Genomic DNA, 26578 nt, shown 5'->3' with positions numbered 1-26578 from the left:
CAGGCAGCACACAAAGCATGCCTAGAGTCTCAGCTGGGAGTCTCAATCAATGCCTCCAAAGACGAAGTAATAAAAAATAAAAGCCACCAAAAAGCCCAGTCACTTTAATTTGCTCTTAAGGGCTGCAATTGTCATAAAAAGGAAATCCAGGTGAAGTACAAAAATGGCCAAACTTCAAAACACTGTAATGTATCGAAGAGGGAGGGGATGTTTCAGAGGGAAGGTGGTAGGGGAGACACAACTGGAAGAGAACCACTCAGGCAAGAAGCGCTGACTCTGCTTCCAAGCAGCTTCTGGCAGAATGTCTACCCAGTCCCAACCCCTTTGGCATTTTATTGTGAGACACTGAAGATAAACAGGCAATTCTTAAGTATCAACCATACAGTAAGAGATTATTTTAAAAGAATCAGCTGCTTGCTTACCCTTCACCTTTGATCTTCTCTCATTAAGCGTCCCCGGACAGACCGTTTGCTGCAGGTACCAGGTACCCAGCACATCAGCTACAGACAAAAGCAGAAGGGTGAGGAGCTACATTTGAAGAGGAACAAACAAGGAAGGCTGCCTAAAACCTTCAGCCGCACCTGGCTAGTGTTTCCCAGTGCCTATCCGAACCCAGTGATTTCCAGTGCCAATGGAAGAAAGATCTAGTGATCCTCTGCACGCACCATTTGCCTACTCGATCATTACCGCTCGTCCAAGCTCTGTCTTTCATACCCCACCCCATATTTCACCTGTCAGAATGGGGGAGGAATCCGATTAGCTTCTAGATGCAGTTTAAGCAATAAGGGCACGGTAGACTGAATTTCTGGGCAGCGAAAGGCCACCTTGGGTACTATGACAAGGTATTCACTATCTGATAGTGTAGATTAAGGAGGAACTTGGCTCTTTTGGCTCTTCAATGTGTAGGCAGCTCCCATTAGCATTAATGTAAGCTGCGTATGGGCACTGAGAGTCTGCCAAACAAGTGACAAACAGCAGCTTTTCATTCAGCATACACGAGCAAAAAAGGAGCACAAGACACTCAGCCATCTATTGCAAGCACCTGACAACTATTTAAGCATTGAGTCAAATCCAGGAGTTTTATATAACAAAATGACATAGAAAACAGTCACTGAGAAAGCTACAGAATACAGTACACACTCCACAGCTTTGCAGCATGTTTCTGCATGGAGAGGATAGTTCCAAAAAGATGATAAATATGTATGATAATATACACAAATAATAAAAAAAGCCCAAACTATCACTTTTGCAGAGAGAGAGAGAGAGAGAGAGAGAGAGAGAGAGAGAGAGAGAGAGAGATTGCCCAGGGCATAAATCCTCTGAAGCCTGAACAGACTTAAGCTAAGCCAACTTCTCATGCAACTAATAAAAATGTTCCATTTTCTCCTCCAAACAGAACATTCAATTTTTTTGGCCTATACATTAGATATAAATTTGGAATAAAGCTTCAACCACTGCCAAAAAAACCCCAACAAACCCCCATCCAAAAATCAAAGCAAAGATTATGGAATGACTCCTGTTTTTGACCCGCCATTGAGACACACATTACAAAAGGAAACAAGAATTCTTCAGTCTCTAAGATGAGGAAAAAGAACTACTGTATTTCCAAGAGCAGCCTTTCATAGGAAATGCCACTCCTCTACTGGAAGGTTTGAGCATCCATAGCACAACCTGACATCAGTAGAAATTTGTAGGGGCCATCAGCCAGGTGATCAATGTCAAGCACTGTCATCTAGAACCCCAAAACCAGGAGCAGCCAAAACAACATTTTGTCCTTTTTGTGCCTAGGCTATGCTTAATAATTTTATGTATAATTTCCACTCCTGTCCCCTAGCCTGGGGCTGGGAGACAATGTTACCAATTAAAGGAGCAAAATCACAGTGGTTCTATGCTGTAAAAAGAGACATTACCACTAACATCTGCAGTTTTATGCCGCACAGAAAAATATTTCCTCAAATTCTAATAATAGTAATAATACTACTACTACGGTACTGTGTAAGTTTATTGAAAACAATACATTCTACAAAGCCCCAGAGAGCTTGTTAAATATTTACCAAACAAGAATATTTAGTATTTAATAAGACACTAAAGATAAATGGAAATAAAAAGTAATAGGCATTTTTCTGATGCTTCCAAACATTAATTCCAGTCAAATGATGCCCTTTTATTTGAGATACCAGAAATGCTGCTCAGTACTGGGACATCCAAGATGTTCAAAATTGTTGCAAGGCAAGTGCTGTTAATTTTTTCAGCAATTCATAGTTATTTTAACAGTGGTTAAAGTTAATTGAAACAAGTTCTTAATAAACAGTAATAGATTTACCTTCCCACCCTCAGGGGCTGTTGGGAGGATTAGTCGATATTTGCTCACAGCTTTCAAGTTGGAAATGCTGTATGAACACAATTATAATATTCTTACAGAACCATTCCTTAGCAGCTTACTCTTGTCTATAATTAGATGCGGTGATCAGATTATATTTTATATTACACTGCCATTTTCCTTTATCAACATACAGCAAGCGGCTCCAGAGGGCACCTATGGCCCTTTAATGACTTTACTGTTTTTCAGCTAACGACCATCAAATAGACTAATCACACCCAAAAAGAAAATGAAGTAACCTGCAGGTATACACACTAAAAGCACAATGCTTCCCTTCTTCCACCGACTGGGCTTTGAGAAATTAGCTAATGATAATGGTTTAATAATGAAACAGATGCTCATCGTTGCTCGGCTGCTTTATGCACGAATAGCCCCATAGGAAACTTCCCACCCTTGTTCACTCCAAAAGCACTCTCAGGTGAACTTGGTGGCAGATTGCAGAGCAACCTGCCCTTTTATTTCTCACCTCCTGGAAGTGACAGGCTGCGTCTCACAAGCTCTTGCCGTACATTTTCTCTACATGGTCCTCCCTCAAAGGGAATTAGGAGGCTTATTTCTGATGGAGACTGGCAATCACCTATCAATACTAAAATAATGGGAAGGAAACAAATAGAAAAAAAGACACTCGGACTGGTCCTCACTGTGTACTGCAGGATACGGTGTCAGAAATCCCATTCTCACTGCCTGTCCTATGTCCTTGACTGAAACAATCTAAGCTAGAGAGGGAAGGTTCTTGACAAACACATCAGCAGCAAAATTACATGAGGTTTGTGCCGTTGCAGAAGATGGGTTCAGTGCCAATTGCTCATGCGGGATAAAACTAGTATAGCTGCTCTTGTATTAGCTGCTCGGGGTCACATGCTTCCACCTGCGAAATCGCTGCCCACGGGTATAGCATGACGCAGAATCTCCCGCTGCAGAGAGGCCAGTGAGAGTTTGAAATCGACCTGTACTTGTGCACTTGACACTGTCCACATGACATCCTTGTCTCTAAACTGTAGAGACATGGATTTGATGGATGGACCGCTTGGCAGATAAGAAATTGGCTGGATGGCCGCAGTCAGAGAGTTGCAGTCAATGGCTCGATGTCCAAGTGGAGACCAGTGACGAGTGGCGTTCCTCAGGGGCCGGTATTGGGACCGGCGCTGTTTAACATCTTTGTCGGTGACATGGACAGTGGGATTGAGTGCACCCTCAGCAAGTTTGCCGATGACACCAAGATGTGTGGTGCGGTTGACACGCTGGAGGGAAGGGATGCCATCCAGAGGAACCTTGACAGGTTTGAGAGGTGGGCCCATGCAAAACTCATGAAGTTCAACAAGGCCACGTGCATGGTCCTGGACATGGGTCGGGGCAATCCCAAGCACAAATACAGGCTGGGTGGAGAATGGATTGAGAGCAGCCATGAGGAGAAGGACTTGGGGGTGTTGGTTGACGGGAAGCTCAACAAGAGTCAGCAATGTGCGCTTGCAGCCCAGAAAGCCAACTGTATCCTGGGCTGCATCAAAAGAAGCATGACCAGCAGGTTGAGGGAGGTGATTTTCCCCCTCTGCTCCGCTCTCGTGAGACCCCACCTGGCGTACTGTGTTCAGCTCTGGGGCCCCCAACATAAGAAGGACATGAACCTGTTGGAGTGAGTCCAGAGGAGGGCCACAAAAACGATCAGAGGGCTGGAGCACGTCTCCTATGATGACAGGCTGAGAGAGTTGGGGTTGTTCAGCCTGGAGAAGAGAAGGCTCCAGGGAGTCCTTATAGCAGCCTTCCAGTACCTAAAGGGGGCCTACAAGAAAGCTGGAGAGGGACTTTTCACAAGGGCATGTAGTGATAGGATGAGGGCTAATGGCTTTAAACTGAAAGAGGGTAGATTGAGAGTAGACATTAGGAAGAAGCTCTTCACTGTGAGGGTGGTGAGACACTGGAAGAAGTTGCCCAGAGAAGTTGTGGATGCCCCATCCCTGGCAGTGTTCAAGGCCAGGTTGGATGGGGCTTTGAGCAACCTGGTCTAGTGGAAGGTGTCCCTGCCCATGGCAGGGGGGTTGGAACGAGATGATCTTTAAGGTCCCTTCCAACCCAAACCATTCTATGATTCCATGCTGATTCTATGAAATGGCATCCCATCACTAGCCTGTACAGAGCTGAACTGTCCTTGCACAGCCTACACTGCTCCGTGTCCAGCTGTACTTGGCTGTAGAGGCCTTAACCAACATGCACAAAATATACCAGGGGAAGATAAAAAGGACGCACCTCTCCTTTTTTTTCTTTTCCTTCCCCTCTCCTCCCTCTCAGACTCTGAAATACATACACGCTCTGCAACACAAAATAAGAAGGCCAATCTGCAATATGCAAAAATGAGAAGGACCTTCATATTCTGTTGTATATAAATCCCTGAAGATCATGTGGGTGGGATTCAAATAAAACCTCTCCGCTTGTGTCATCTTTAACAAAATCCAACTGCCAGTGCTTTAACACAACAGCAAAAAACTTAAACATTTCTGAGGCAGCTCAAATAATAGCCTTGCAGGCTGAATGTGATAGATCTTCTATTCCAATTCTACACCTCTCCTCTCTCAGTCACACTAGGAATGCAAGAGGGAGGCTGCAGGGTATTTGTTTCCAGCCATCAATAAATAAGTGAAGTCTGCTTCAATTCCTCTAAAACAATCAGCTACAAAAGATTAAAAATAGTAACCATTTGATGCTACCGTGACGGGTCCAAGAGAGGAACTGAACACGGCTCAAATAAAGTATTTATCTTTCTGGAAGACTTTCACTAATGCAGGGAAGTCAACGTCACCAACATCTGCAAGCATGATGGTCCAGGGCAGAGCTAGGTTTTAGATGAGGCTACAGAGCAGTCCATACCAGCCATGTTTCTCTCGTTTTAAGATTACATACTCTCAGCAAAGCCAGCACTGCTGATTTCCAGGTTTCCTGATAATCTACCAACTAAGGCTAGAAGAACATTCTGCACTGTCGCTGTTGCAACCCAATGCACCGTTTGAAATGTGTCACTTTTGCAGACACTTTTAGTCCCAGGCCAAATGGTGTGGTCACAATTTACATTCACTTTCCCTAATGCAGAACTCTAAATAGGGTTTTTCTAGCCTTAAATCAGTGCCAGCCCATTACTAAGGCAGCGTATAGCAGTCAGGAAGTTAATGGATTTAAAGGGTGGAGGTATTGATGGCTGTGAAGTGGAAACTATTTATCCTGTAAATACTGTAACAGCTAAGACAGCTCATCTCATTACAATTTATTTGTTTCAAACACTAGTGTAGGGAAGGGCTGGCAGCTGCATGTTCTGTTACTGGAAGAGATGGGGGACAGAACTGCCGTCGGGGTCTGCTGCTGTAGGCATGGCTGTTGGGGGGGAGCTACAGCAGGGAATCTGTACTTGCACTTTTTGTCCCCGCTAACCAGGAGACCTTCTCCAAATAACACACACACATAAATATGTCTCCAGGTCTACTCTCCAAGCTGTGCTGCCTGGCTTTCTGCATGCACTATCACATACTCTGATAGACAACTGACTTGGAGTTGCTGTGTAGGCTGGGCTAGACTGTAGGATTCCCAGCCAAGGACATATGGCCAGAAAGCCCTTGTTCACCTGGGAAGCACCACATGGAAACACGTAGTATAAATCACAAGTCACCATAGCAATTTTCAGTACACTCTGCCAGGTTGAGATCTCAGAAAGCTGAGACACTTGCTTACCCTCCTGCCCTTGCCAAACCTCAGAAAATGACCTTGAGAAAAAATAAAAAAAAGTAGGAAAGATGGATTTTTCAGCCAATTAGTAGCACATCCAATAAATATCGAACTGTTCTGTCCAGATAGGAGCCTGCGAGCATCTTAAAGCCTCTAGCTTAGTGATTCCCAGTCTCCAAACCATTCAGTTCTGTATAACCTCTCAACTGAATTATCTGAGAAAAAATTGGGAGATAATCCCAATGATTTCCACATAAAACCCTGCTAGGCCCTGTGAGCATTAGAAGACTGGAGTGAGAATGAGCGGGAGGAGGGAGAAAGACAGTAAATACTCTGCACTTTATTTTCCTTCGAGGAGTAGAGAATTTATAGTTCATTTTTTAGGGTTTTTTTTAAGACTTGTTTACTCTGCTTTGTTATCAACCCAACTAGGATGCAAACCTATCTCCTGCCTGCACAGAAAGATGTCTGCAGGCAAGCAGCAGACCTGCTGTTTCTCATTCCCTGCAAAGGATGCTGCAAGTCAGCATTCTCTATTAGATGCTCTTTCAGCAATAATCCCAGTACTGACTTTCCCTGCAGCTGCAATTCTATGCTTTTTGACCACAAACCCACTTTGTTTTTACATATAACTGTTTAATAATTATCTAGTGATCAATACTTACATGTTTAGGCAAGTGCCTCACTCCTCAGGAAGAAAGGGACTCTGAATTTTGAGCACCCTGTACGTGCCATCCAGACCTTGTCTCTTGGCCATCAGTGCTCCTGAAGCCATTGAAGCAGCTACTGGGACTCTCTCCGACTGTGAGACTTGGGCATCAGGTTCAAATCTAAAATTAGAGGCATGTGCGGCCATACTGTGATGCTTGGGCCAGTTTAAAGCACTTCAAGACAGGGCTGTGGGAATGTCCAAAACCCATCAACGCTAGCTCTCATTTTGCTGCTCGTGTACATGAAGTTGTACTAGGAGCTGCTTCATACAAACATACAGAGGTGCTCTGAAGCTGCTATGACAGGAACCAAGACTTTAATTCTCAGATGTTAAAAACAAAAAGAAGCCCTTTCACTTCCCTGCTCTTGGCTGTTAACTTTCATTTGTTTAGATGCCAGCACACTACACTTCATAAAAATTAACACTTTTTTTTTTCTTTAAACACTTACAAGCTTATTTTCCTTTCTCCTGTACCAGCTGTTTATCTCCTGACTTGATGATTCTCTTTGGAAATGTGAGTTGACATCTGGGTATGAGCGGATGCTGTAAATTGCCAGCATTTCTGTCTACTTATGCAAGCAAAGATTAGTTCCTCCAACTACAGTAGCATCTCTCCAAAGAATGCTAACATTATGCTACATAACAACCCTCTTCTTTCACTGCTATTACCCCTTTCTTTTTATTCAAGTACCTTTTTCTTTTGCTGAAGGCAAAGCAATGTATTAAGGCACTAGGCAATACAAATAAATGTCATTTAAAGAGAAAGCTTCCCAGAAAGTTCACATTATCCCTCACAATAGGCAGTAAGGGGTAGGTGAGAATGAAGTACAGATCCTGGAGCAGGTCAGAGGACACAAAATGAAGTGAATCCATGGGCTCTGCCTAACTGAGCCTGAGCATATCAGCAGAGGAAAGCTGCCATCTGGCTCAAAACCTTTCCTGGGTGTTTTGGGTTTGTGTGGCAGGTTTTTGGTAGCGGGGGAGGGGGCTGCAGGGCCGGCTCCTGCGAGAAGCTGCTGGAAGCTTCCCCGGCTCCAAATCGGACCTGCCTCTGGCCAAGGCCGACCCAGTCAGCGATGGTGGTAGCACCTCTGGGAGGACATACTTAAGAAGGGAAAACCTGCAGTGGAGAGTGGAGTGGGATGTGAGAGGAACACTTATGCAGACACTGAGGTCAGTGAAGAAGGAGGGAGAGGAGGTGTGCTGGAGGAGGGCATGCCCCTGCAGCCCATGGTGAGGCGGCAGGCTGTCCCCAACCAGCCCACGGAGGGGAGTGGGGGAGCAGATGCCCACCTGCAGCCCGGGGAGAGAGGAGCCCACGCCGGAGCAGGGGGATGCTGCTGAAGATGGCTGTGACTCCATGGTAAAGCCCGCGCTGGAGCAGTCTGTGCCTGGAGGACTGCAGCCCGTGGAAAGGACCCACACTGGAACAGTTCGTGAAGGACTGCAGCCCATAGGAAGGACTCAAGCTGGAGAAGTTCGTGGAGAACTGTCCTGGGGAGGGACCCCATGCTGGAGCAAGGGAAGAGTGAGGAGTCCTGCCCCTGAGGAGGAAGGAGCGGCAGAGACAATGTGTGACAAACTGACCCCAACCCCCATTCCCTGTCCCCCTGCGCTGCTGGGGGTTAGAAGGTAGAGAATTCAGAGTAAAGTTAAGCCCAGGAAGAAGGGAGGTGTGGGTGGAAGGTGTTCTAAGATTTGGGTTTATCTTTCGTTATACTGCTCTGATTTAATTGGTAACAAATTAAATTGATTTTGTTTTTTTTCCCCAAGTTGAGTGTGTTTTGCTTGTGACCATAACTGGTGAGTGATCCTTCCCTGTTCTTGTCTCGACCCACGAGCCTTTTATATTTTCTCCTCCCCATCCCACAGGGCAGGGAGGGAGGAGTGAGCGAGCGGCTGCGTGGCGCTTGTTGCTGGCTGGGCTTAAACCATGACACTGGGACTGAGAAAATAGGAAAGGGTGAGGCAGCTGCACAAAGCACCTGGTACTTCAACATGACCCTGGCTTGTTCATTTGACCTGTCAGAGGAAAAGATTCAATACCTGTTTCCCTTCATCTTCAATTTCAGTAAATTCTTTCACAGCTTTTACGATTTTGCCTATCTCATGCTTGCATAACGTCAGGAGATGTACACATAACCCCTATCCTCATGCTCCACACATTCTCACAGAGCTCTGTGGAGTAAGGGACTTTTCCCGGCTGTGCCCCATGCCAGGCAATGCTCCTTTGTCTTCCACACCCAACACACTGGAGAATCCACTGTTCATCTTAAAGGATGACACATTCAGACACTTGCAAGACAACACATGAAAGGTATCACAGAACCAAAGGCCTCAAGTTAAACTGTTCCTCCTTAAACCAACTGGCTGTTAGCAGGATGGGAAATCAACAGATGCACCTGAGCTATACCACACACCATTCATCCTATTTCAAGCTTTAAAGGTTAAAGCCAACACCTTAAATTACACAAGGAATGCAAGGCAGGCATGGGACAGAAGTGTCACATGCTCCCTTGAGAGAAATCTCTCACACAAGGAACAACACAGTCAAAAGCAGTTTCACGCATAATCCTGGCAGACAGAAAATCAACACTGTTTGAGGTTTATCTCATGGCTCTTGGGTTTGGGAGAATCAATGGGTAACAAATACAAAATAGTAACTATTTTTCATAAACTGAGAGGGGTTTTTTTTGTGTACTAAATGAAAATTGTCAAAACTTTTTCAAAGCTTCCACGTCCAAAGCAGGGAAAACCCTGGCATTCTTTGCACTTGGAAAAGCTTTCTGCTTTCTGAGTTTTAACTCATAAATAATAATCCTGAAAAAAACCCCCACCATGATGAGCAGAAAAGAAAGCACAAAGCAGCATGGAATAAGCTGGGCAATTGTGGTTTCTATTGGAGTTATTATTTATCTACCAATGGATATGGAGAATAGTGAGGAGTAGAAATGAAGGAAAGGGGAAAGAGGAAAGCGAGTTGGGTTTCTGCCCAGAGGAGGAGGATGCTATTTGGTTGAACAAGATCAGCTCCACAGAAATGCTGACAGATGGTGGGGAAATAATGTACTGTTATGAAGGGGGAAAAAATACCATACATAAGTCTTACAGGTATTTGTATATGAATAATCCCTTAGCCTCTGCTTAAAGGCAGTCTACCATTGTGGTGCTAATGCTTGGGAGGAAGGCACCTGATGCAACTAGGCCTTCTACCCACAGTGAGTATTCATTGCCATTTTGATAGCTTTAGAGTGGCAATAACTCTAGCTGATCCCTCTGCTACAGAAAGGACTGCTCCAAATGCTCAACGCTTAGGCCATCACATTTCAGAGTCTCTTTGCTGCCTGGTTCTTCACTTCAGGAGAGGAGCCAACTCCTACCTAGACATCTGGAGACACTATGGAAAACAAAAATCACAACCACCTACGATTCAATGTATGCTGGTTACTTTACAACATAATAGAATAAAATAGTTTTGATGCAAGGAAAATGAAAGCAAGAGGCACACTCTGCTATTAAATTACATAAACACTGCTTTTGATTGTGCTGAGACTCCCCTATCAACAGACCAACTTGCTTGCTCACTTATTCCCTCCTGCTTCACACTGTTCCCCCACTCACTCTCTCTTCCAAAACAGCCTCCCTTACTCATTTAGTTTTTTCAACCATAAGGGAAAACATTTCTGAAAATAAAACAGTTTTGACACAATTCTGAGATCTTAAGTTCTTGCTTTCCCCAGCAGCCCAAGCCACTGCTCCATCTAAAGGAGACTATTCAAATATGCTCAGAAGTCTAGGCAGATTTGTTTGCATGATGTGTGGTTTGCAGAAGGGCTAATTTATTTGTGATTCCCAAAGCCCGGGAGACAGTACTCTGAGAAGGCACCAGAGACACAAGCTCTTCATGGAGACTCTTTCACATATTATGCTTACCCACTGCAAGCTTGCGGTCATACGGAAATTTTTCCATTTTGTTTTTTGCAGTACCTAGCTAGACATGAGTACGGCTCCAAGTGGAGGATCAAGAAAGGAAATGGCAGAAATGTTTCCAGGAATGCACATAGAACAGGAAGGATCAAGAATTTTAGTGCTTTCTACTGCTTGTTCAGTGTCCTTCTCACCTTGCTTGTAGTTACACTTTCTGACAGCAGCAGTTTCCAGTAGAAGTAGCGTGACATAGGGCTTGATGCAACATAGACCTGGGATTTGCTAATGCATTGAACCACTTGGAGAAGTGAGCAGCAGAAATCCTTTCTGAGCACAGGCAGCTCTGGCTTTCTCCTCACAGGAGATACAGCAAAATGAAGGACAGTGAAGGAGACCGGGTGAAAAGGAAAAAGATTTCAAGGAAGAAAACAGCAATACCATTGACAATCACCTGACCTGTCTGCTTATTCGAACTGAAGAAAGATGGAAGAACATTCCTGCTCCAAGAACTTTCCCAAGTGTCATAAAGTTGTTAAAAAACAAGAGAGCAAGAATCCACATACACCTGTGAAAATGGTCCAGCAACTAATTGCCAAACAGACAAGGCATGCATCTTCCTGAAGAAAATAAACACATCCAAAATAGGTATTGCCCGTCTTTTGGTCATCACTCGGAAAGCAAAAGTCACATTGAATCTCTAGGTAAAGTTCAATATGGTAAGCACTGAATTGGCCATTCTAGAATTCATTAAATGACAAATCCCAGAGATTTGGAATACTGTACCTGTACAGATATTGCTCACACAGGAGGCAAAAGATGTACTGCACACTAGGAGATGGGTGGCTGAACTTCCCTTCTCATTTCTTTTTAGCCTTTCACATGACATGCAGTTCTTGCTATTCTCAGGAGAGAAAAACTCCTCATCCTCCCACAAAACACGTACACAAACCAGATGAAAACTCCTTGCTGAATACGCAAGTGGCACTCTTCCCTAGTTTTTCACTACAGGTGAAGGTGCCTCTTCTGTGCCTGCATGGCCCCCACCACAACAGGATATCGATCCTAATTAGGCCTGAGCCTCGGCTATTTGCTGACAAACTTCAGCTCGTGAGAGCACCGTCAGAGCACGGCTTCAGGAGAGCAAACTGCCTGTTCACTCTGAGGAGCTCAGCAGGATGCTGCCCTGCACGACAGGAGTGCCGCTCACCCCGACACACTGGCTGACCTAGGGGAGGCTGCATCCCCCCGTGGGGAGGCTGTATCCCCCTATGGGGAGGCTGTATCCCCCCGTGGGGAGGCAGCTGTTGCCTGGCAAGCAAAGCGGCTTCCACAGCACCATGAGTCTGCCGACAGACCTTCTTGCAGGTGGCTTCTGCCATAGCCGGCCCCTACAGCAAGCTCATCCAGAACACCGCTTCGGGCCCATGTTGGCTTCCTCTGCCAAAAGCCACCGCCATTCCTTACAGGACTGCAAAGCACTCACTATGTCAGAGTACTAAAATTAAAACGTATAAGCATCGCTGCACCCTGCCTAGTGAGTATTTGGGTTGAGAGGCAACAAAGAAGTTCTCCATTACTAATAAGAAAAATAATTAAAACCCTTGACAAGGCCTGACAGCTCACCAACACAGGGCAAAGCACTGCAGGAACAACTGTCCCCATGGGAACTGGCAAGTACAGAGCACAGGAAAATGAGAACTGTTTGAATTAACAGGGAACATTTGCTCTAAATAAAAGCTATTTTGAGGAATTAAAGCAAACAAATGTCAGCTCCATGCAGCGGCGTGTTGGGATGTGATGTGCTGTAATGTGTTGTGACACTTCATAAATTAAAGCTTTTTCTTCTCCCCCAGGGGAAGAGAATTCAAGCGCAGTCAAACACTTGAACTTGGAAGGTCTGCAGGCTTGACACTTACCAGTCCGTGACACCACTGATCCCCTGAGTCGAGACACCTTCGTGCCTGCCCTGTGGGCTGCTCTGTCCTCCCTCCGCCTCCAGGACACGGCCGCACAAGGAGCTTGGAGTTCACACGCAGACAGCGCTGCCGTCGCCTCACCTTGGCTGCCAAGCTCCAGATAACACTCATCAATCCACAAGGTGAAATCAACTGATGTCACAGCCAAAACTCTCCGTCTGAGCTTACACTTATTTTATATCCTACTTATCCGGCCAAACACAGTATTAATTTGAGCTAAACATGTATATGAAGCCACCAGCCTCACAAGACTATGGTACGAAAGACCAAAACCTACCCACTTACAACACCATCCCGCTTTAGCTGGCATGATTCAGAGATGAAATGAGAGTGTGGGCTCAAGTAAGTGTCACTGATCAGTTCTCTGGCACTGGGAGTTGAACTGCACAATGGTAACCCTATTCCTAACCTAAACCAGCTCAGTACAAGAGCTGTAATGCTCCGTGAGGAAAGAACGCAATTCTGCTTGCCCAATACCCAGCGCAGAGGAAGCACCCGCGCTCACCGTGTTACTCTGTCACATGCTACTCTTTGAGAAGACCTTCAAAAATAAAGAAGGAAAGAAACAGAAGAATGAGGAAAAGACATAAGAAGGAAGAGAATCTAGATGACCTTGCTTGTAAAAAAAAAACAAAAAAAAAGAAAACACCCAACCACTACCACTTTCTTCATAGCATTTTACAGTCATCGTTTGGAAGGTGCCTGCCAATAATGAGCTCAGAGCAGTACAACCTACGGAGATGCCAAGGGAGTTCATTAATTAGATGTGAAACCCAGAAAGCCAAAAGACACCATGAGATCACACAAGTAGACAACTTCAGCTCCTCTATCCCTTCTTATTTTCCGCATGCAAAGTCCAGAGGAAAAAATCTTTAGAACTAACTTGATTATTATCACAAACCTGGAGCACAACAGGGTGTTTGTGACTGGGACCTGCAAGACAAGAGATACTGGCAACAGCAAAATGTAGCAAAGCTGAGGAAGACGCAGTTACAAACTACTTTTTAAAAATCCCTGGCGTAGACACCATTTCACAGTTGCAGAAACTGAAGCATAGCTTCAGCTGCAGCATAGTGATATTACAGTATACAACTACATCTCTTATTGATGTACTGAATATTTCAGGACAAGTGCAATGCACCCAAGCTAGTTCCAAGCGTGCGGTTATGTCCTTACAGTGCAGCCATGGCAAACAACGTCTGTGTGAACAGAGCTAAGGCTTTCTCCCTGTGCGATGTGCACACCAGGGGCACAGTCAGCTGCCAGAAGCTGAGAATTGGTGGGAAAGGATGCTCAGAAAGCAGCCTCTGCACTGCAGCGTGGCCACGGCAGAGCTTTGCCAGCCATGGGGAGGCAACCGTGTTCTGGCACGGGCAGCGAGCTTTAGAGACAGTGCAGCCCCAACGGACCACAGCCCCTGGGAAGAGACCTTAGCCCTCGTCACCTCCCGTGCATCCCCGGTGCTGCTGGCACCACTGCAGCCACAGTGCTGCACCGCCCGGGGTGCCAAAGTCATGCAGGAGCAAGCTAAGGAAGCCAAGCCCAATGAACACGGCAATGACCTCTTACATTTCCCCCTTCCCCTCATAAATCCCAGCCTGTGCAGTGTAATGCCATATGGAAATACCAGCATAAGTCCTGACAGGAGCACAGCCAGGTCACTGACAGAGTGTGCCCGAGCTCATCAGCCCTCTGTCTCACCCACACTATGCTACCGTAGCCCGATCGCCTCCAGTTTTGGAGCAAACCCACCCACAGCTGCCTCACAAATTTTCATATCGTAAGGTGTGGACGTGCTCTTCAGAATATTCAGGAGAGCCTTACTCTGCAGACCCCCTCTGAGGCAAAGTAAAAGCCCAGATCTGCAGAGCTCCAGAACACCACTTCTACTTCTCTTCTTAGGCCATTGGGACAATGAGAAAAAGCTCTCTGCCGAAAGCTACCAGAGGTCTTTCTTATACTAGTGAAGTGTTTTGCTAGCTTAGTGTTGCTCCTTAGTTTGCCTGCTTAGTGTTGCTCAGTGCTGCTTCTACAGAAGTCAACAGCAGTACTCTGCCGATGTTTGGCAGCAACAAGACTATATCCTTATCAGCTGGAACTTTGCAACTACCCATGCAGACAGGCTCATCCAAGAAAGATAGCTGCTTAAACCTCAAGTCTTTGATCTATTGTCTAAACTCTCGAGTAATAAGGGACACTTTGCTCCCACTTGTAAGCTCAGACCACTATGAGGCTCAGACAGATGCACTCTCAGAGTTCTCAAGGGAACATTTCAAAGTTTTAATGGCAGTGGCAGCTGCTCTTTATAAGCTGAAGGCAACGACACTTCATTTTTTAAATGGAGGCAGATTCTGATTTATAAATATGAAAATTGAATGTATGCAAAAGCACAACCCTGCTTCTCTTTGCGCATACACAATTCAGACAACTGAACTGATCAGTCACCAAACTGAGTTGAAAGTCATTATGCCGAAGAAAAGACCTTGCTTGCCCAACCTCAATCCAGAATGAATCTAAACCTCTACTTTCCAATCCTCTGAATATGAATAGGGACAGCATGAATACGCTGACAGGTCTTTTATTATAGCTAGAGGGTGTAGCAATAATTAAAAACCAAATCTTGTACGTATGCGGCTATGACACTTTCCTGAAGAAATACTCTGACTTTGTCTTTTTGCAAGATTAGGTTGTCAAAATGATATTTTTTAACTCAGTAAGAGAGCGCAACCCCTGGGATTTCCAAGTAAAGGAAGCTTGAAGAAACTGCAAAAGGGATGAAAGACTAGTGAAGTTCTCCAACCTTCTCTCTACTAGTCTGTGCACAGACCTGTGTGCAAAACTCAACAGCACATTGTTGCAGCCAAGACATAATACACAGAGATAGGGAATTTCCAATTCATGGTTTCTTCAGCAACAACTCACTTCTACAAAGCCAGCATCCATGCTTACTGGAGAAATCAGCCAGCAATAAACTTAGCACTGACATTTTGGCCAGGCTGCTGTAGGAGCCCTAACACCTGTAGGTTTAGTACTTCAATTAGCAGGTGAAACATAACCCTCCACCTACTTCGTTTTAACTAATTTCTCAGTTGATCTTTTGAGCTCTGCAAAGAGCACATTTCTCATTGAGCACCACAGGTAGCACAAGCAAGCATGTGAAGTCAAAAGGGATATGAATTATTAAAAAGTCTGAACAATTGAGGATGAAGGGGGGAAAAACAGAGGGAAGAAAAGCTCTTTTTTAACTAAGGAATGACAACATGGTTATTTTAAAACATTCAAAAAGGTCTTTTCAAGGTCGAAACAAATGGTGAAAGAGAAAGCCTACACAGTGAGGGGTCTGGCAGACTTCAGATATGGAGTAAAACCCCAAGGGCACATGGAGATCATAAAGGATCTTAGCATTGGGATGGGGCTTATCTCCTGTATCCAGAGAAAGAGGCTTTTCCCATGAACGTCACAACTTTGCTGCTGTCTGGCCACAAATCTGGAGGGGGAATGCAAAAATAAAGCCAACTTATGTCCTACTATTTCAATTCCAAGTGTGAACATTAAGCGTGAGCTATACAGACTTGTGCCTCAGACAGTGCTTCAGAAAAAGTCAGCCGTTTCCGAGGTCCTTGTTATGCAAACCTAGTTTTAATGAACTTAGCCCCATCATGCTTGGGAGCTATTTTTGTATGTGTCACCGTAGAAGACTTCACAGCTTTGTCTATAAACTGCTTTCAACATATTTCTATCCAATAACAACAACTTTTTTTGGTGTAATAGCTTGCCCATCGATTTAGAAATGGTAGTATCCTAATGCCCAGTCCTAGTGCTGTAGGTCTAGGCTGTATCTCAGGACTGCTCCTTGGATATTATTAGCATGGATACCTGCGTTCATTCTGCTCTGGCCAATAGGTCACAAAGTAAGGATTTGCCACATTGCTACAGATACCATCACCTACATCTCAATTTCAAACCACAGCCTCGTATCTGCCCCTGAATGCATTACTTTTTAAGATAATCACTGTTTGTCCCATGTTAACATCCACCTCTCTCTTTTGTCAGGCTCCTGAGGGTTTCTAGGCAGCTGCTTAATGCTTTCCTTCTCCAGGGATTTATATTTTCCCATATGCTACTGAGCTGCAAGTTGAACTGTTGTGTAGTACCTCACATGCCTGGCAGAAGAAAGAAACGTGACGGAAACTTGAATTATTGGCTCCCAGTCTTTAGGGTTTATAATAGGTTTTCCTCCTTTTCAGAATACTTACTTTTTTTTTTTACATTTGTCCTGCTCATTCTTCTTAGAAGTCAGAGCAGCATAAAAATACTGTTGCCCGAGTCAAGAGAGAATGGAAGACAACCTATATTAGGTCAAGCAAATTGCAGCAGTGGGCAGCCCGGCTGGGGTCCTCATCATGGAAGAGCAGTTGTGCGCTGCAGACAGCTTTACCTGGGATTGCAGAGTGCCCCTGCTAGGCTCCTATCAAGGCACAGAGGACAAAAAAGTATCTCTAATAAGCTCCATTTTCCTGAATTGTTGAGGAGGAGGAGATAGAAAATCATTCCTGTAACACTTCTGGAAAACTTGAAGAGGTTATTGCTATGGAAACTGCTCCAGCAAAGCAGGTGCAGAAAAGGGGAGCAGCAGAGACACGCATGGTGCACGGAATAGGAATTCTTAACACCCGAAATTAAACCCATGCACCTCCGGCAATGCAATCTATTTTGGATAACATCAACAATTTGCCCTTGGTTTTATATCAACAAAACCACAGGTAAGGGACAACGAAATGAAAACCTGAGGCTGGCGGGAGATCGCTAGCTGCAGAACCATACTAAAATAAAACAAAATACACTAGTATATATGGCAGTAGAGAAAATCTGGTACAGAATAGGACTATGTGGTTTTTTTCTCCAGCTGAACTAATGCTAACTTTACAGTGGAGCTTGTCTAAAATAAGTAGGAAAGCAACAGAATTTCTTTTCAGCAGCCTTTGAGTGTAAATAAAGCCAGGCTGGAGGAAGCTTTTAGCAGAAGAATGGAACAGAGGAGCTCTGATTGTACCACACCAATGGCTGTGCCACAGAAAAAAAATCCCTACTGAAATGGGGAGTGGAAAAGGAATGGTTCAGTGAAGAAAGAAAAATCAGTTAAAAAATAAGGTGACAAACAAAAAGCTTTTTGAGAGAGACTTTAGCCTACAAATAAACTGAGCCCACATCAATGGCTCTGGGTCAGTTTTAATACTAGATATGAAATCTCTTCCTCTGAGCATACATGCATGTGTGTATACTTACATATTTTTCTCCACACAAAGAGCATGGCCCCAAGCGTAAAGCACTTTGACAAACGTTCAATCAGCATTAGCAGGGTTTTGGTATGTGTTTAAGTGTTCTGCTAAATTAAGGCTTGTGCCTACACAAACACATCCACAGCAAACTGGAGGTTTTACATGAAAGGATGGAGTCTTTTCTGGTGCAACTATGTCATTTTGGTGAGCTAAAGATTTTTAGGTGAACGCTTTCCTAATGGAGGACAGATTACCAAGAACAGGGGGGAGTGATGAACTATGACACTAAAAAGTCTTTTGAGGTCTTCATATCTTCAGTAAAATAAAAGCCAGGCCCCCGGGATAGAATTTAACAATGTCCCTTTAAACTTGGCTTGTTTCCCTTTTGGCTGCATGAACGTCTGTAATCCCCAAATTCCTGTCGCTATTCCCACCAGCTGGTGAAACTGAAACAGATCCAGCAGGGGAAGTCTGATCCCCGCCAGCACAATGAAAAAATATAGCACCGTTGGGCATGACACAGCTCCACCACAATATAAAACAGTGCAGTGCACTTGTAAATTTAAACAAATAGGAACCATTTCAGAGACACAACTGCAAGGCACTGCTGAGATAAATTGGTTGCCTTCCCTGGCCAGAGAAATCCTGCAAAGATAACAGTAAAGGTTTCCCCAGGAAGGCAGAGGTGATGAAAACTACTCTGGGCTGCTAAGGGTTAACCTCAGCACTGGCAGCATATTTTCATTCAAGTGTCTAAGCTTCTGCTGGAGGGGAATTTTACAAATAAACTTGCAGGCTTTGCAGATCAATTTTCTACTTGGTTTTATCACTCTTTTCTTTCAAACAGACCCATTGCATCTCAGTTTCTTTTTCAGACACATTTTAAAGTTTTAGTGCCATTTTTGAAACAATACAGGCCCCTCCATTCCCCCTTTTCTCGGTACTTGAAACCACATATGGAGCTTTGGTGGCATTTGTATTTCCATCAAGAGTATTTAGGAATAAACAGCTATGAAAAACATTACCCTAGGGCTCCAGTACTGCAGAGCATGCAGTACAGACCTTCACTGTCTGAATACCCAGCAAGCATTTAAATGATAATATTACATTAGAGTGGTGGCTGTAGCCGTGTAAATAATTGTGCATTGTCCCTGCTCATTGATTTATTTTCATACGCGCACGCATAAGCGTCTGAAAAAACGCTTAAAAAAAATTCAAAACCCAGACAGCGATAATCTAATAAACTCTAAAGTGAATCAATAGACTACTTAACAGCAGAGAGATAAACTGCATTTAATAAGAGTTAGAAGGGATGGAGAGAACGCTGTGCAAGATTAAGCCAGCAATACCAGAAGCACAGAGACCAAGAGCAAGTGAGACAGGAGCCTGAAGTGGATGGAGAGGGAGACCAGGGAGCAGAGCACTTTTAAAAAACACACCTCCACTTTTCAAAATGCTGGTTACAGAGCAATAGGAGTCAGGAGATTTCTTGACAGACATAAAATGTAACAGAACCCAGTGAATATTTAGGACAGGATGATGACCTTCAAAGCAGCACTCAGCAGCTGTTAAATTTAGTTTCTGCTAATGCAGGGGCTCTCATACAGATGTGTAGCAGTCATATAAAAACTGGGTCTCATACAGCTGTAACCCGGTGGTTCCCTCATGAGAAAGCAGTAAACATTTTTACTTCAAAGTTTTTTCTAGGGACTGGTGGCATTTGAAGATATTGAAACTGAGGCACAAAAATTAAGTGATGTGCCAAGGTTTACAGAGAATCAGTAGCAGAGCTGGAAATGGGATTAGTTCACTTGACTAGAAGTCCTGTGCTCTGTTCACTAGCCGTGTTTTCTGGTTGCACCGTGCCCCACAATCATTAAGATAAAGAACTGACTGCAGGAGATTACAGGTTCTTGCATGCAACGCAGGCAGCACACTAAAAGAGGAAGTAATGTACAGCGGGACCACCTCCTGAATACGTATCAGGACATTGTAACATAATCTCTTCATAGTGTGTCTTTTGACTTCCAATTTATGAAGCTTCGGTAACAATTCACAACTACCCTCCTCTTAGCTGTGTCAGCAAAAAGACCAAAATTAGAACAGACATGGGATCAAACTGTTTCACTTTCTCTTCCCAGGTCAAGTCTAAAGTACCTCAAGCAAAAATGGAGAAGTCTGGAGGATGCCAAAAAGTTATCTCCTTGGTTTATTTCTTCTTACAAATCAACATCTATGCACATCTAGCATAAAGACAACACTGTAGTATTTAAGGAATTCTGATATATTACATTTATTTTTTACTATTAACCAAACCCTTGCAAGGTGTTGTCATTCTGATTCTGTGTTACAAGTAGTTCTCCTTGATGGATTATGCTGACAGCAAGAGCCCGAGAGAAACTTTAAAATGTTTAGAGAACAACTGAGTGGATCCATCTCTGAAACTATTTCCTTCTCAGTCAGCAGAAGAAACAGATGAGATGCCACCTGAATCACGCTGTTTCTCTCATGTAACAAAACCCTCCAGAACTAACGCCTGGCACTCATGCTCCAGTTTTCCACTCAGCTCAACAGACAGTCTATAAAAATTACTACTAGAGAAACACAGTTCATAGATCTTATCAAGAACCTGCAGTTTGAGTCTCAGACTTCCTGGTTGCGCCCAGTGCCACACTCATTCTCACTCTCAGCCTCACGTCTATTAAGTTTCCCCAGCCCAAACAACTCCAACCACACCACTTCGACAGGACAAATTTTCAGGGCTAATACCCACGCTCGAGGCCTATTATCTATTGTTGTAGTACCAGGGCAATCTCGCCCTGCAGTGAGTATGCAAAACACACACAGAAGATTTAATCAAGCTTTCTGTAAACAGATATAGCACAACATATTTTAAGAATAAACTTTCTGAATGCAACACCCCTCACTGTAGCTCACCCTTTTCTTCCAAACCTTAGCAGAAGGAAGGAGAAGGGGAAGATGTCTTACCTGTATTAAGGAAAATGAGACTCTTCACTGCCTCAGCAGCCTACTGCAGGAGTTCCTATAATCTCAGACTACTGAAAGTTCAGTGAAATAAAGTATCTTCTTGTGTCTTATAACCTTCTGGGGATTTCCTGGGACTGAAAAGAAAGTATCAAATGGTACTAAGCACACTGAAACGCCAGATCAACTCTCTTCAGTAAAGGACTTTTCTTAAGTTCTAGTCAACCTCAACACAGCAAAGTAAAAGCATTAAATAATCTCCAGTACCTGGTGAAGATCCTGTCTGAGTACACATACAAATTGCTTAATGCTGCATTTCTAGTGAATCACAAAGTTAAGTTGTGGTCCTCTCCTTTACCTTTTATCTCTCCCTTCCAAATAACATTTTCCATTTTCTCATTCTCTTTCCAGTGATTATTCTAGTCTGCTCATCAAAGAAGCAGACGAATGTCATGATCATTGACACAATATATGCTACTGAAACCAGACGCACGTCACAGCAACGTGGCGATGAGCTGGCAAGGAGAACCAACTACCACGCCAGGCAGTACAGTCTCTCTGGTCTCCCACAAAGCTTTCTTCTCTATCTTCAAGTCACATTTCCTATTGCAATTGCAATAGTGAGCAGAGGCACCGACACTTACATCCATGGATGGGCCACAGACCATGCTGGCTTTCACCAGAGGACATTCTGCGTAGGCTACTTCCAAGCACAGAGGAAACGGGCCAACAGCCAGCGCTTCTCTCCATGGACCTACCACTCCTTCCAGGGAGCACCGAGTGTCCACAGCTGATTTTATTAACACTACAGAAGATGGCTTAATCAAAGACAGGTTTTGAAGGGAGACACAATGTTGGGTTAGAAGAAGTAGGAAGGGGAGGAGCATCATCAATCTGCTGATGTTGCCAGTGTTGGGCTTTATTTTGCAAATCCTGTTTTCCTTCTTTCAGTCCTAGTTGTAGGCATTGTGCACTATAAGTGGCATTTTGGAGGTACAGCTAGTACCTTCTGGAGGTAGGCTGCGGCATATGCGAACAAGTACAAAAAAAAAGGAGGGAAGGAAGAAACAAAGTTTGAGGTTAGTTCCTCTGGGTTTATATTGATGAAAACCGACAGGAAGTAACTTTTATTTTCATGCAGAGAGAAAGAAAGAACACAAACAAACCAGCATGGATTTGCAACCACACTTTTCCCAGCTGTCTCAACAGGCAATCCAAAGTCCCAGCTACTTCTTTCTCACTGGGTAACACCTGAAGCATGCTGCCAAAAAATGCAAGTGAAGATTCATCTGTCCTAGGGACTACCAGATTAAAATCTCCAAAACCAGCAGTACCATCAGATCCTTTCCTTAACAGAGTATTAAAACCAAGACAAACAATATAACTTTATTGCTGGAAAGATCTATGGCTTCCCTTCCCTTGCCTCCATTCTCTTCTTTCTTTTGGGGAAAAGCACAGTTGGTGGGAGAACAGAACAGTGTTTGTTATTAGATTTACAGCCCTGCTGCTTTTCAGTACACTAAAACTTAAGGTAATGTTGCGTATACTGGACTGAAACTGAAGATCAGAATTGCTTCAAAGCAAGATAAGACCTAGCATCTTGTCTTAGAGAGTTGGTTGCATGTACTTCTGACTCGAGAAAGTAAAACAAATACGCTATCCTACCTATTGTGCCATGGATTGAAAAACCAAAAAAAAAAAAAAAAGCAGGACCAGATACAGAGCTTTGTGGCACAGCAAAAAACAACATTTGAGTGCAGTGATTCAGTTTAAAGAACAGCTCAGTTTTACGCAGGTAAAGCACTAACATAACATCCAAGCACTAACATAACCCTATCGCACACCAAATCTCTTCTGTATCCCAACATACCCAGATAGGAAAAGAAAAAGAATTAGAGACAGGAGAGACATTTTGTAGCATGTCAGTCAGCAAATCCACAGAAAGGAGATAAAACTAGTCAGTTAACACAAAGCAAAGTAAGGACATGCTGACATGTTACAAAGCAGATTCCTTCAGTCTGTTGATGATGATTGTACCAGTTGAGCATAGAGACCTTTCTAAAAGTTAGCATGTAGGCCATCTGCAAGCAATAGTCTCAGACTATTTAATAAGGTGCTAGCCAAGTGTCTCTAAGCCATGGAAAACTAAGCAATATGCATACTTATGACTCCAGTCAGCACAGGGTAATAATAAGCATACCTGAAAGAAAAGCAAAGGAATTGGTAAGTAAAAAAGAAGAGAGGCAGAGGATGCCCAGATGATAGAAGAAACGCATATGAGATGTTACATAAAAAAGAATAAGGGAAGAGGATTGAAAACGACAGTCAAGTAATGATAAAAAAAAGCACAGGGACAAGCTAATCGCTTGCCACTGGAGCAACCCTCACCCTCCCAAATTCAGCTAAAGCAAAGAAAGCAAAAAGAAAGACAAGGCAAAGAAGTCTTTTTTTCTTTTAACAGCTGCTAAGAATTTTAAAGGTACAGCCTAGAAAACAGAGGACTAATTGAACTGAAATTATTTTTGTTCTGTGCACTGAAACTAAACATTACCTCAATTCCAGATGCTTAAAAAAACCCCAGGTTCATTAGTTCCATGTATCTTCTCCACAGGACTATCTTCATTCCAATTAAAGGCATTCAATAAAATTTGTAATTTTATTAATGAAGATATATATTTTGTTAAAGCAACCATATAAGAAAAAACCCAGATCCAGATTGACTGCTCTCTCACTGGTTACATTATTTCCCTTGAAAATGGCAAAGGTTTCCAAAACCATTCACAGTGAAGAGTAAGGGCAGGACAGCACACTCCCGGAGTCAGTCAGGACCACTTCTCCATGGATTTTGCTTCAGGTTCCCCTGGTAGCACGGAAAGTCCACTCCAGTTTACTTCCTTACCTCAAACTAAGTTGATAGCATGAAAAGCTGTCGTGAAGGCACTGGTGGTCATCTATGGCTGCTACACTCACTGTTTTTGGTGACCATGTTCATGGCTTTATCGACAGCTCACACTGAATGAAGTTAATCTGGCTTTCTAAGGCTTTCCTCAGTTCAAAAGCACCAAACAAGCAAATGTTCTGTGCTATATTGGTGGGCACCATTAGAGGGCATCTAGATTTGCTGCAGAAAAGGGGCAGAGGACAATGAAATGACACACTTCTGCTTAAAAACTTATCTCATTTATTAGCCCTGAAGGTCACTGCCAGTCTGTAAGAAGGATCTGTTTTCTAGCGAATACAGACTAAGATGAAGCAATGAAATGCAGGAGAGAAGCTTTTCTGTACAGCGAGTCGTATCAATTAACTTAGTTGATAGGAAATAAAAAACATTTGATCATACATCATTCAAGGGGACTTTTTACTTAATAAAAATGCAAAGTATGTTTTTGGAAGGATTTACAGCTCCTTTCTGTTCACTAATCAGCCATTTACTGGCCTTTACAAACCAGAAAGCTCCCTGATGTCCCAAGAGGGCACGACACACTTGAAAGAAAGCAAGATGGTAACTGCTCATTTCCAGCTCTGCTATGTTCCTTATCACTTACTTCCAGCTGCAATCCAACATCTTTACAAGTAAAGCGGAAAGAGTTCTCTCTCTGTCATTTTATGTATATTTTATCCTCTTGAACATAATCATTATCCTCATAACAAGCAATTGCCAGGACACGGTTCCTCAGTTCCTCCCAGACTGGTTACCTGACAGCTGACTAGTGAATCTGGAGACTTTCCCTAGGCAAATGGCTCGATATTCTTCACCCCCCGACTGAATTACAGCTGTGTCATGCCCACGGATGACATGATTCAGAGCAGAACTAAGGAGCCTGAAACAAGATAAGTATATAATCTCTTGGCATTGAAGCAGGCGCACACACACATCGAAGGCAAACATGCACAGGACAATTTAAAAGGTCAAACATGCACTTAATCCATCCAGGGTATTACCAAGTGGAAACTGGTTCCTTGGATTTGGATAAGTTTTCTTATCCAACACACACCACATCGAGTCTATTCTGGTTTGCAAAACTGGGTTTCAGGAAATGACTGATGCTTCCTCTCTGAAAATTCCCAGAGCCTCCGGCTGCTCTATCACTAACGGGTAAAGCTGCCATAAGCTGACATTGCTGCTGAAAGCAACTCTACCCTTCCCACCCCAGCCTCTTCTTATCACCCTTGGGCTGCCCCAGCCAAAAAAGCCATGTCAGCTCCCCAGTCTGATTTACCATAAAGCTGCACAAATGTTTTTGGTGACAAAAGAGATAAGCGAGGGAATGAACGTTTGGGGGCAGAAATGACTTCTGTCAGAGGCAAAGCTGACTGGAGACATTATCTTACCAGAGTCAAATCACAGCTAAAATACTCAGTGAAGTTTATGAGTTGCTTTATCACTGAAAGCAGAAATTCTTTGGGCTCCTTCTGAAAGCAGTTCCATCAGCAAATCTTTCCCTGTATGAGAACTGTTCTGGTTACAAACAGCTATGCGCATACACAACTGTATACATATAATCTACATACCTACATGGTAGACCTAACCAGCATGGTTTTAGTACAGCCCACAGCTTAGCTTCACCTCCTGAAAACAGGGAATCTGCATCACAGTCGTCAATGTATTTAACATAAAAGCCGAGAACAGACGGCAGTATAGCTGTCCGTAATAAGAAAACACTGTAAACCCAGTTTGCCGTCTGTATGATGTGCTTACTTAAAACAAACAAAGCCACGAACAAAAACGCAGAAGCCCCAAACCCAGCAACAACAACAAATAAAACCTGCTCTATTTCATATAAACTATATCATCTCCTGAGTTTGTGACAAGGTACTGCAGCATCTACTGATAGAACAGCAACCTTATGTAAATTGAGACAAGATTACACGCAGTAGTATGAATTTGCTTTCAACCAAAAGCATTCTCAGGAGTTGGCTTCTTTGCCACATTACAATCTGTGCTTTTGAGAACAATTATATTTCATCACAACATGGAGGCCCGAGAATTTCAGAATTTTTCTTTCAAAACAAACAAACAAAAAGCACCACAAAATTTATGCTAGAGCAAAGCTAGTGTTGGCCTGAAGAACTGTTATGACTGTAACTTCCAAACCCAGAAATAATCATCATAAAACATATGAAGTCTCAGGTGAAGAACTTTTGCATGAAAGACAAATGGACATCGGTTTAGAAATGGCCACTGCCTTGAAAACTAAATTCATGCTAAGAAACAAAACACCTCGTGACTTATTTCATAAAGACAGCATTTCCAAATGACTCCAGCTGGTGCCCCCAGATAGCACAAGCAAGTTAACGCTGCCGGCAAAGTTGCTGACTGCAGAGAGGCAAGGCTGGAGCTGAACTGGCAGCCTGCAACATGGAACCACAGAACCAGAGAATTGTTCAGGCTGGAAGGGACCTCTGGAGGGTAATAGTTCAGCCCCCTCCTCAAAGTACAATTAATCAAAGTAGAAGCCAGCTACATACACAAATGAGATGAATGATCTTCTGTAGAATCTCAAGATTAGGAAAAAAATACATAGGCCTTACCAACAAAGGCAGCCTAAAAGCAACAAACCAGTGTAACAGTCCCACGTCCAACCTTCTGCAGAGTCCAAACAGTATTCCT

The 26578-nt window shown here is 43.6% G+C and overlaps 1 protein-coding gene across 4 annotated transcripts in view; it reads right to left on the bottom strand.

Moving 5' to 3' along the window:
* LOC138685519 (transmembrane protein 263-like) overlaps positions 1-26578 on the bottom strand; it is a 246408-nt gene that overhangs the window by 77724 nt on the left and 142106 nt on the right. For 2 of the 4 annotated variants that reach the window (XM_069784461.1, XM_069784464.1), the window contains one exon: positions 423-500. The exons of the other annotated variants lie outside the window; for them this stretch is intronic. In XM_069784461.1, the coding sequence (XP_069640562.1) occupies positions 423-500 (78 nt within the window). The remainder of the gene's footprint in view (positions 1-422; positions 501-26578) is intronic. 4 annotated transcript variants of the gene reach the window in all.

Source organism: Haliaeetus albicilla, chromosome 5 (genome assembly GCF_947461875.1).
Source record: "Haliaeetus albicilla chromosome 5, bHalAlb1.1, whole genome shotgun sequence".
NCBI classification, from domain to species: domain Eukaryota; kingdom Metazoa; phylum Chordata; class Aves; order Accipitriformes; family Accipitridae; genus Haliaeetus; species Haliaeetus albicilla.
Note: the sequence above shows the minus strand (reverse complement) of the source record. Positions and strands in the feature narration are given on the sequence as shown.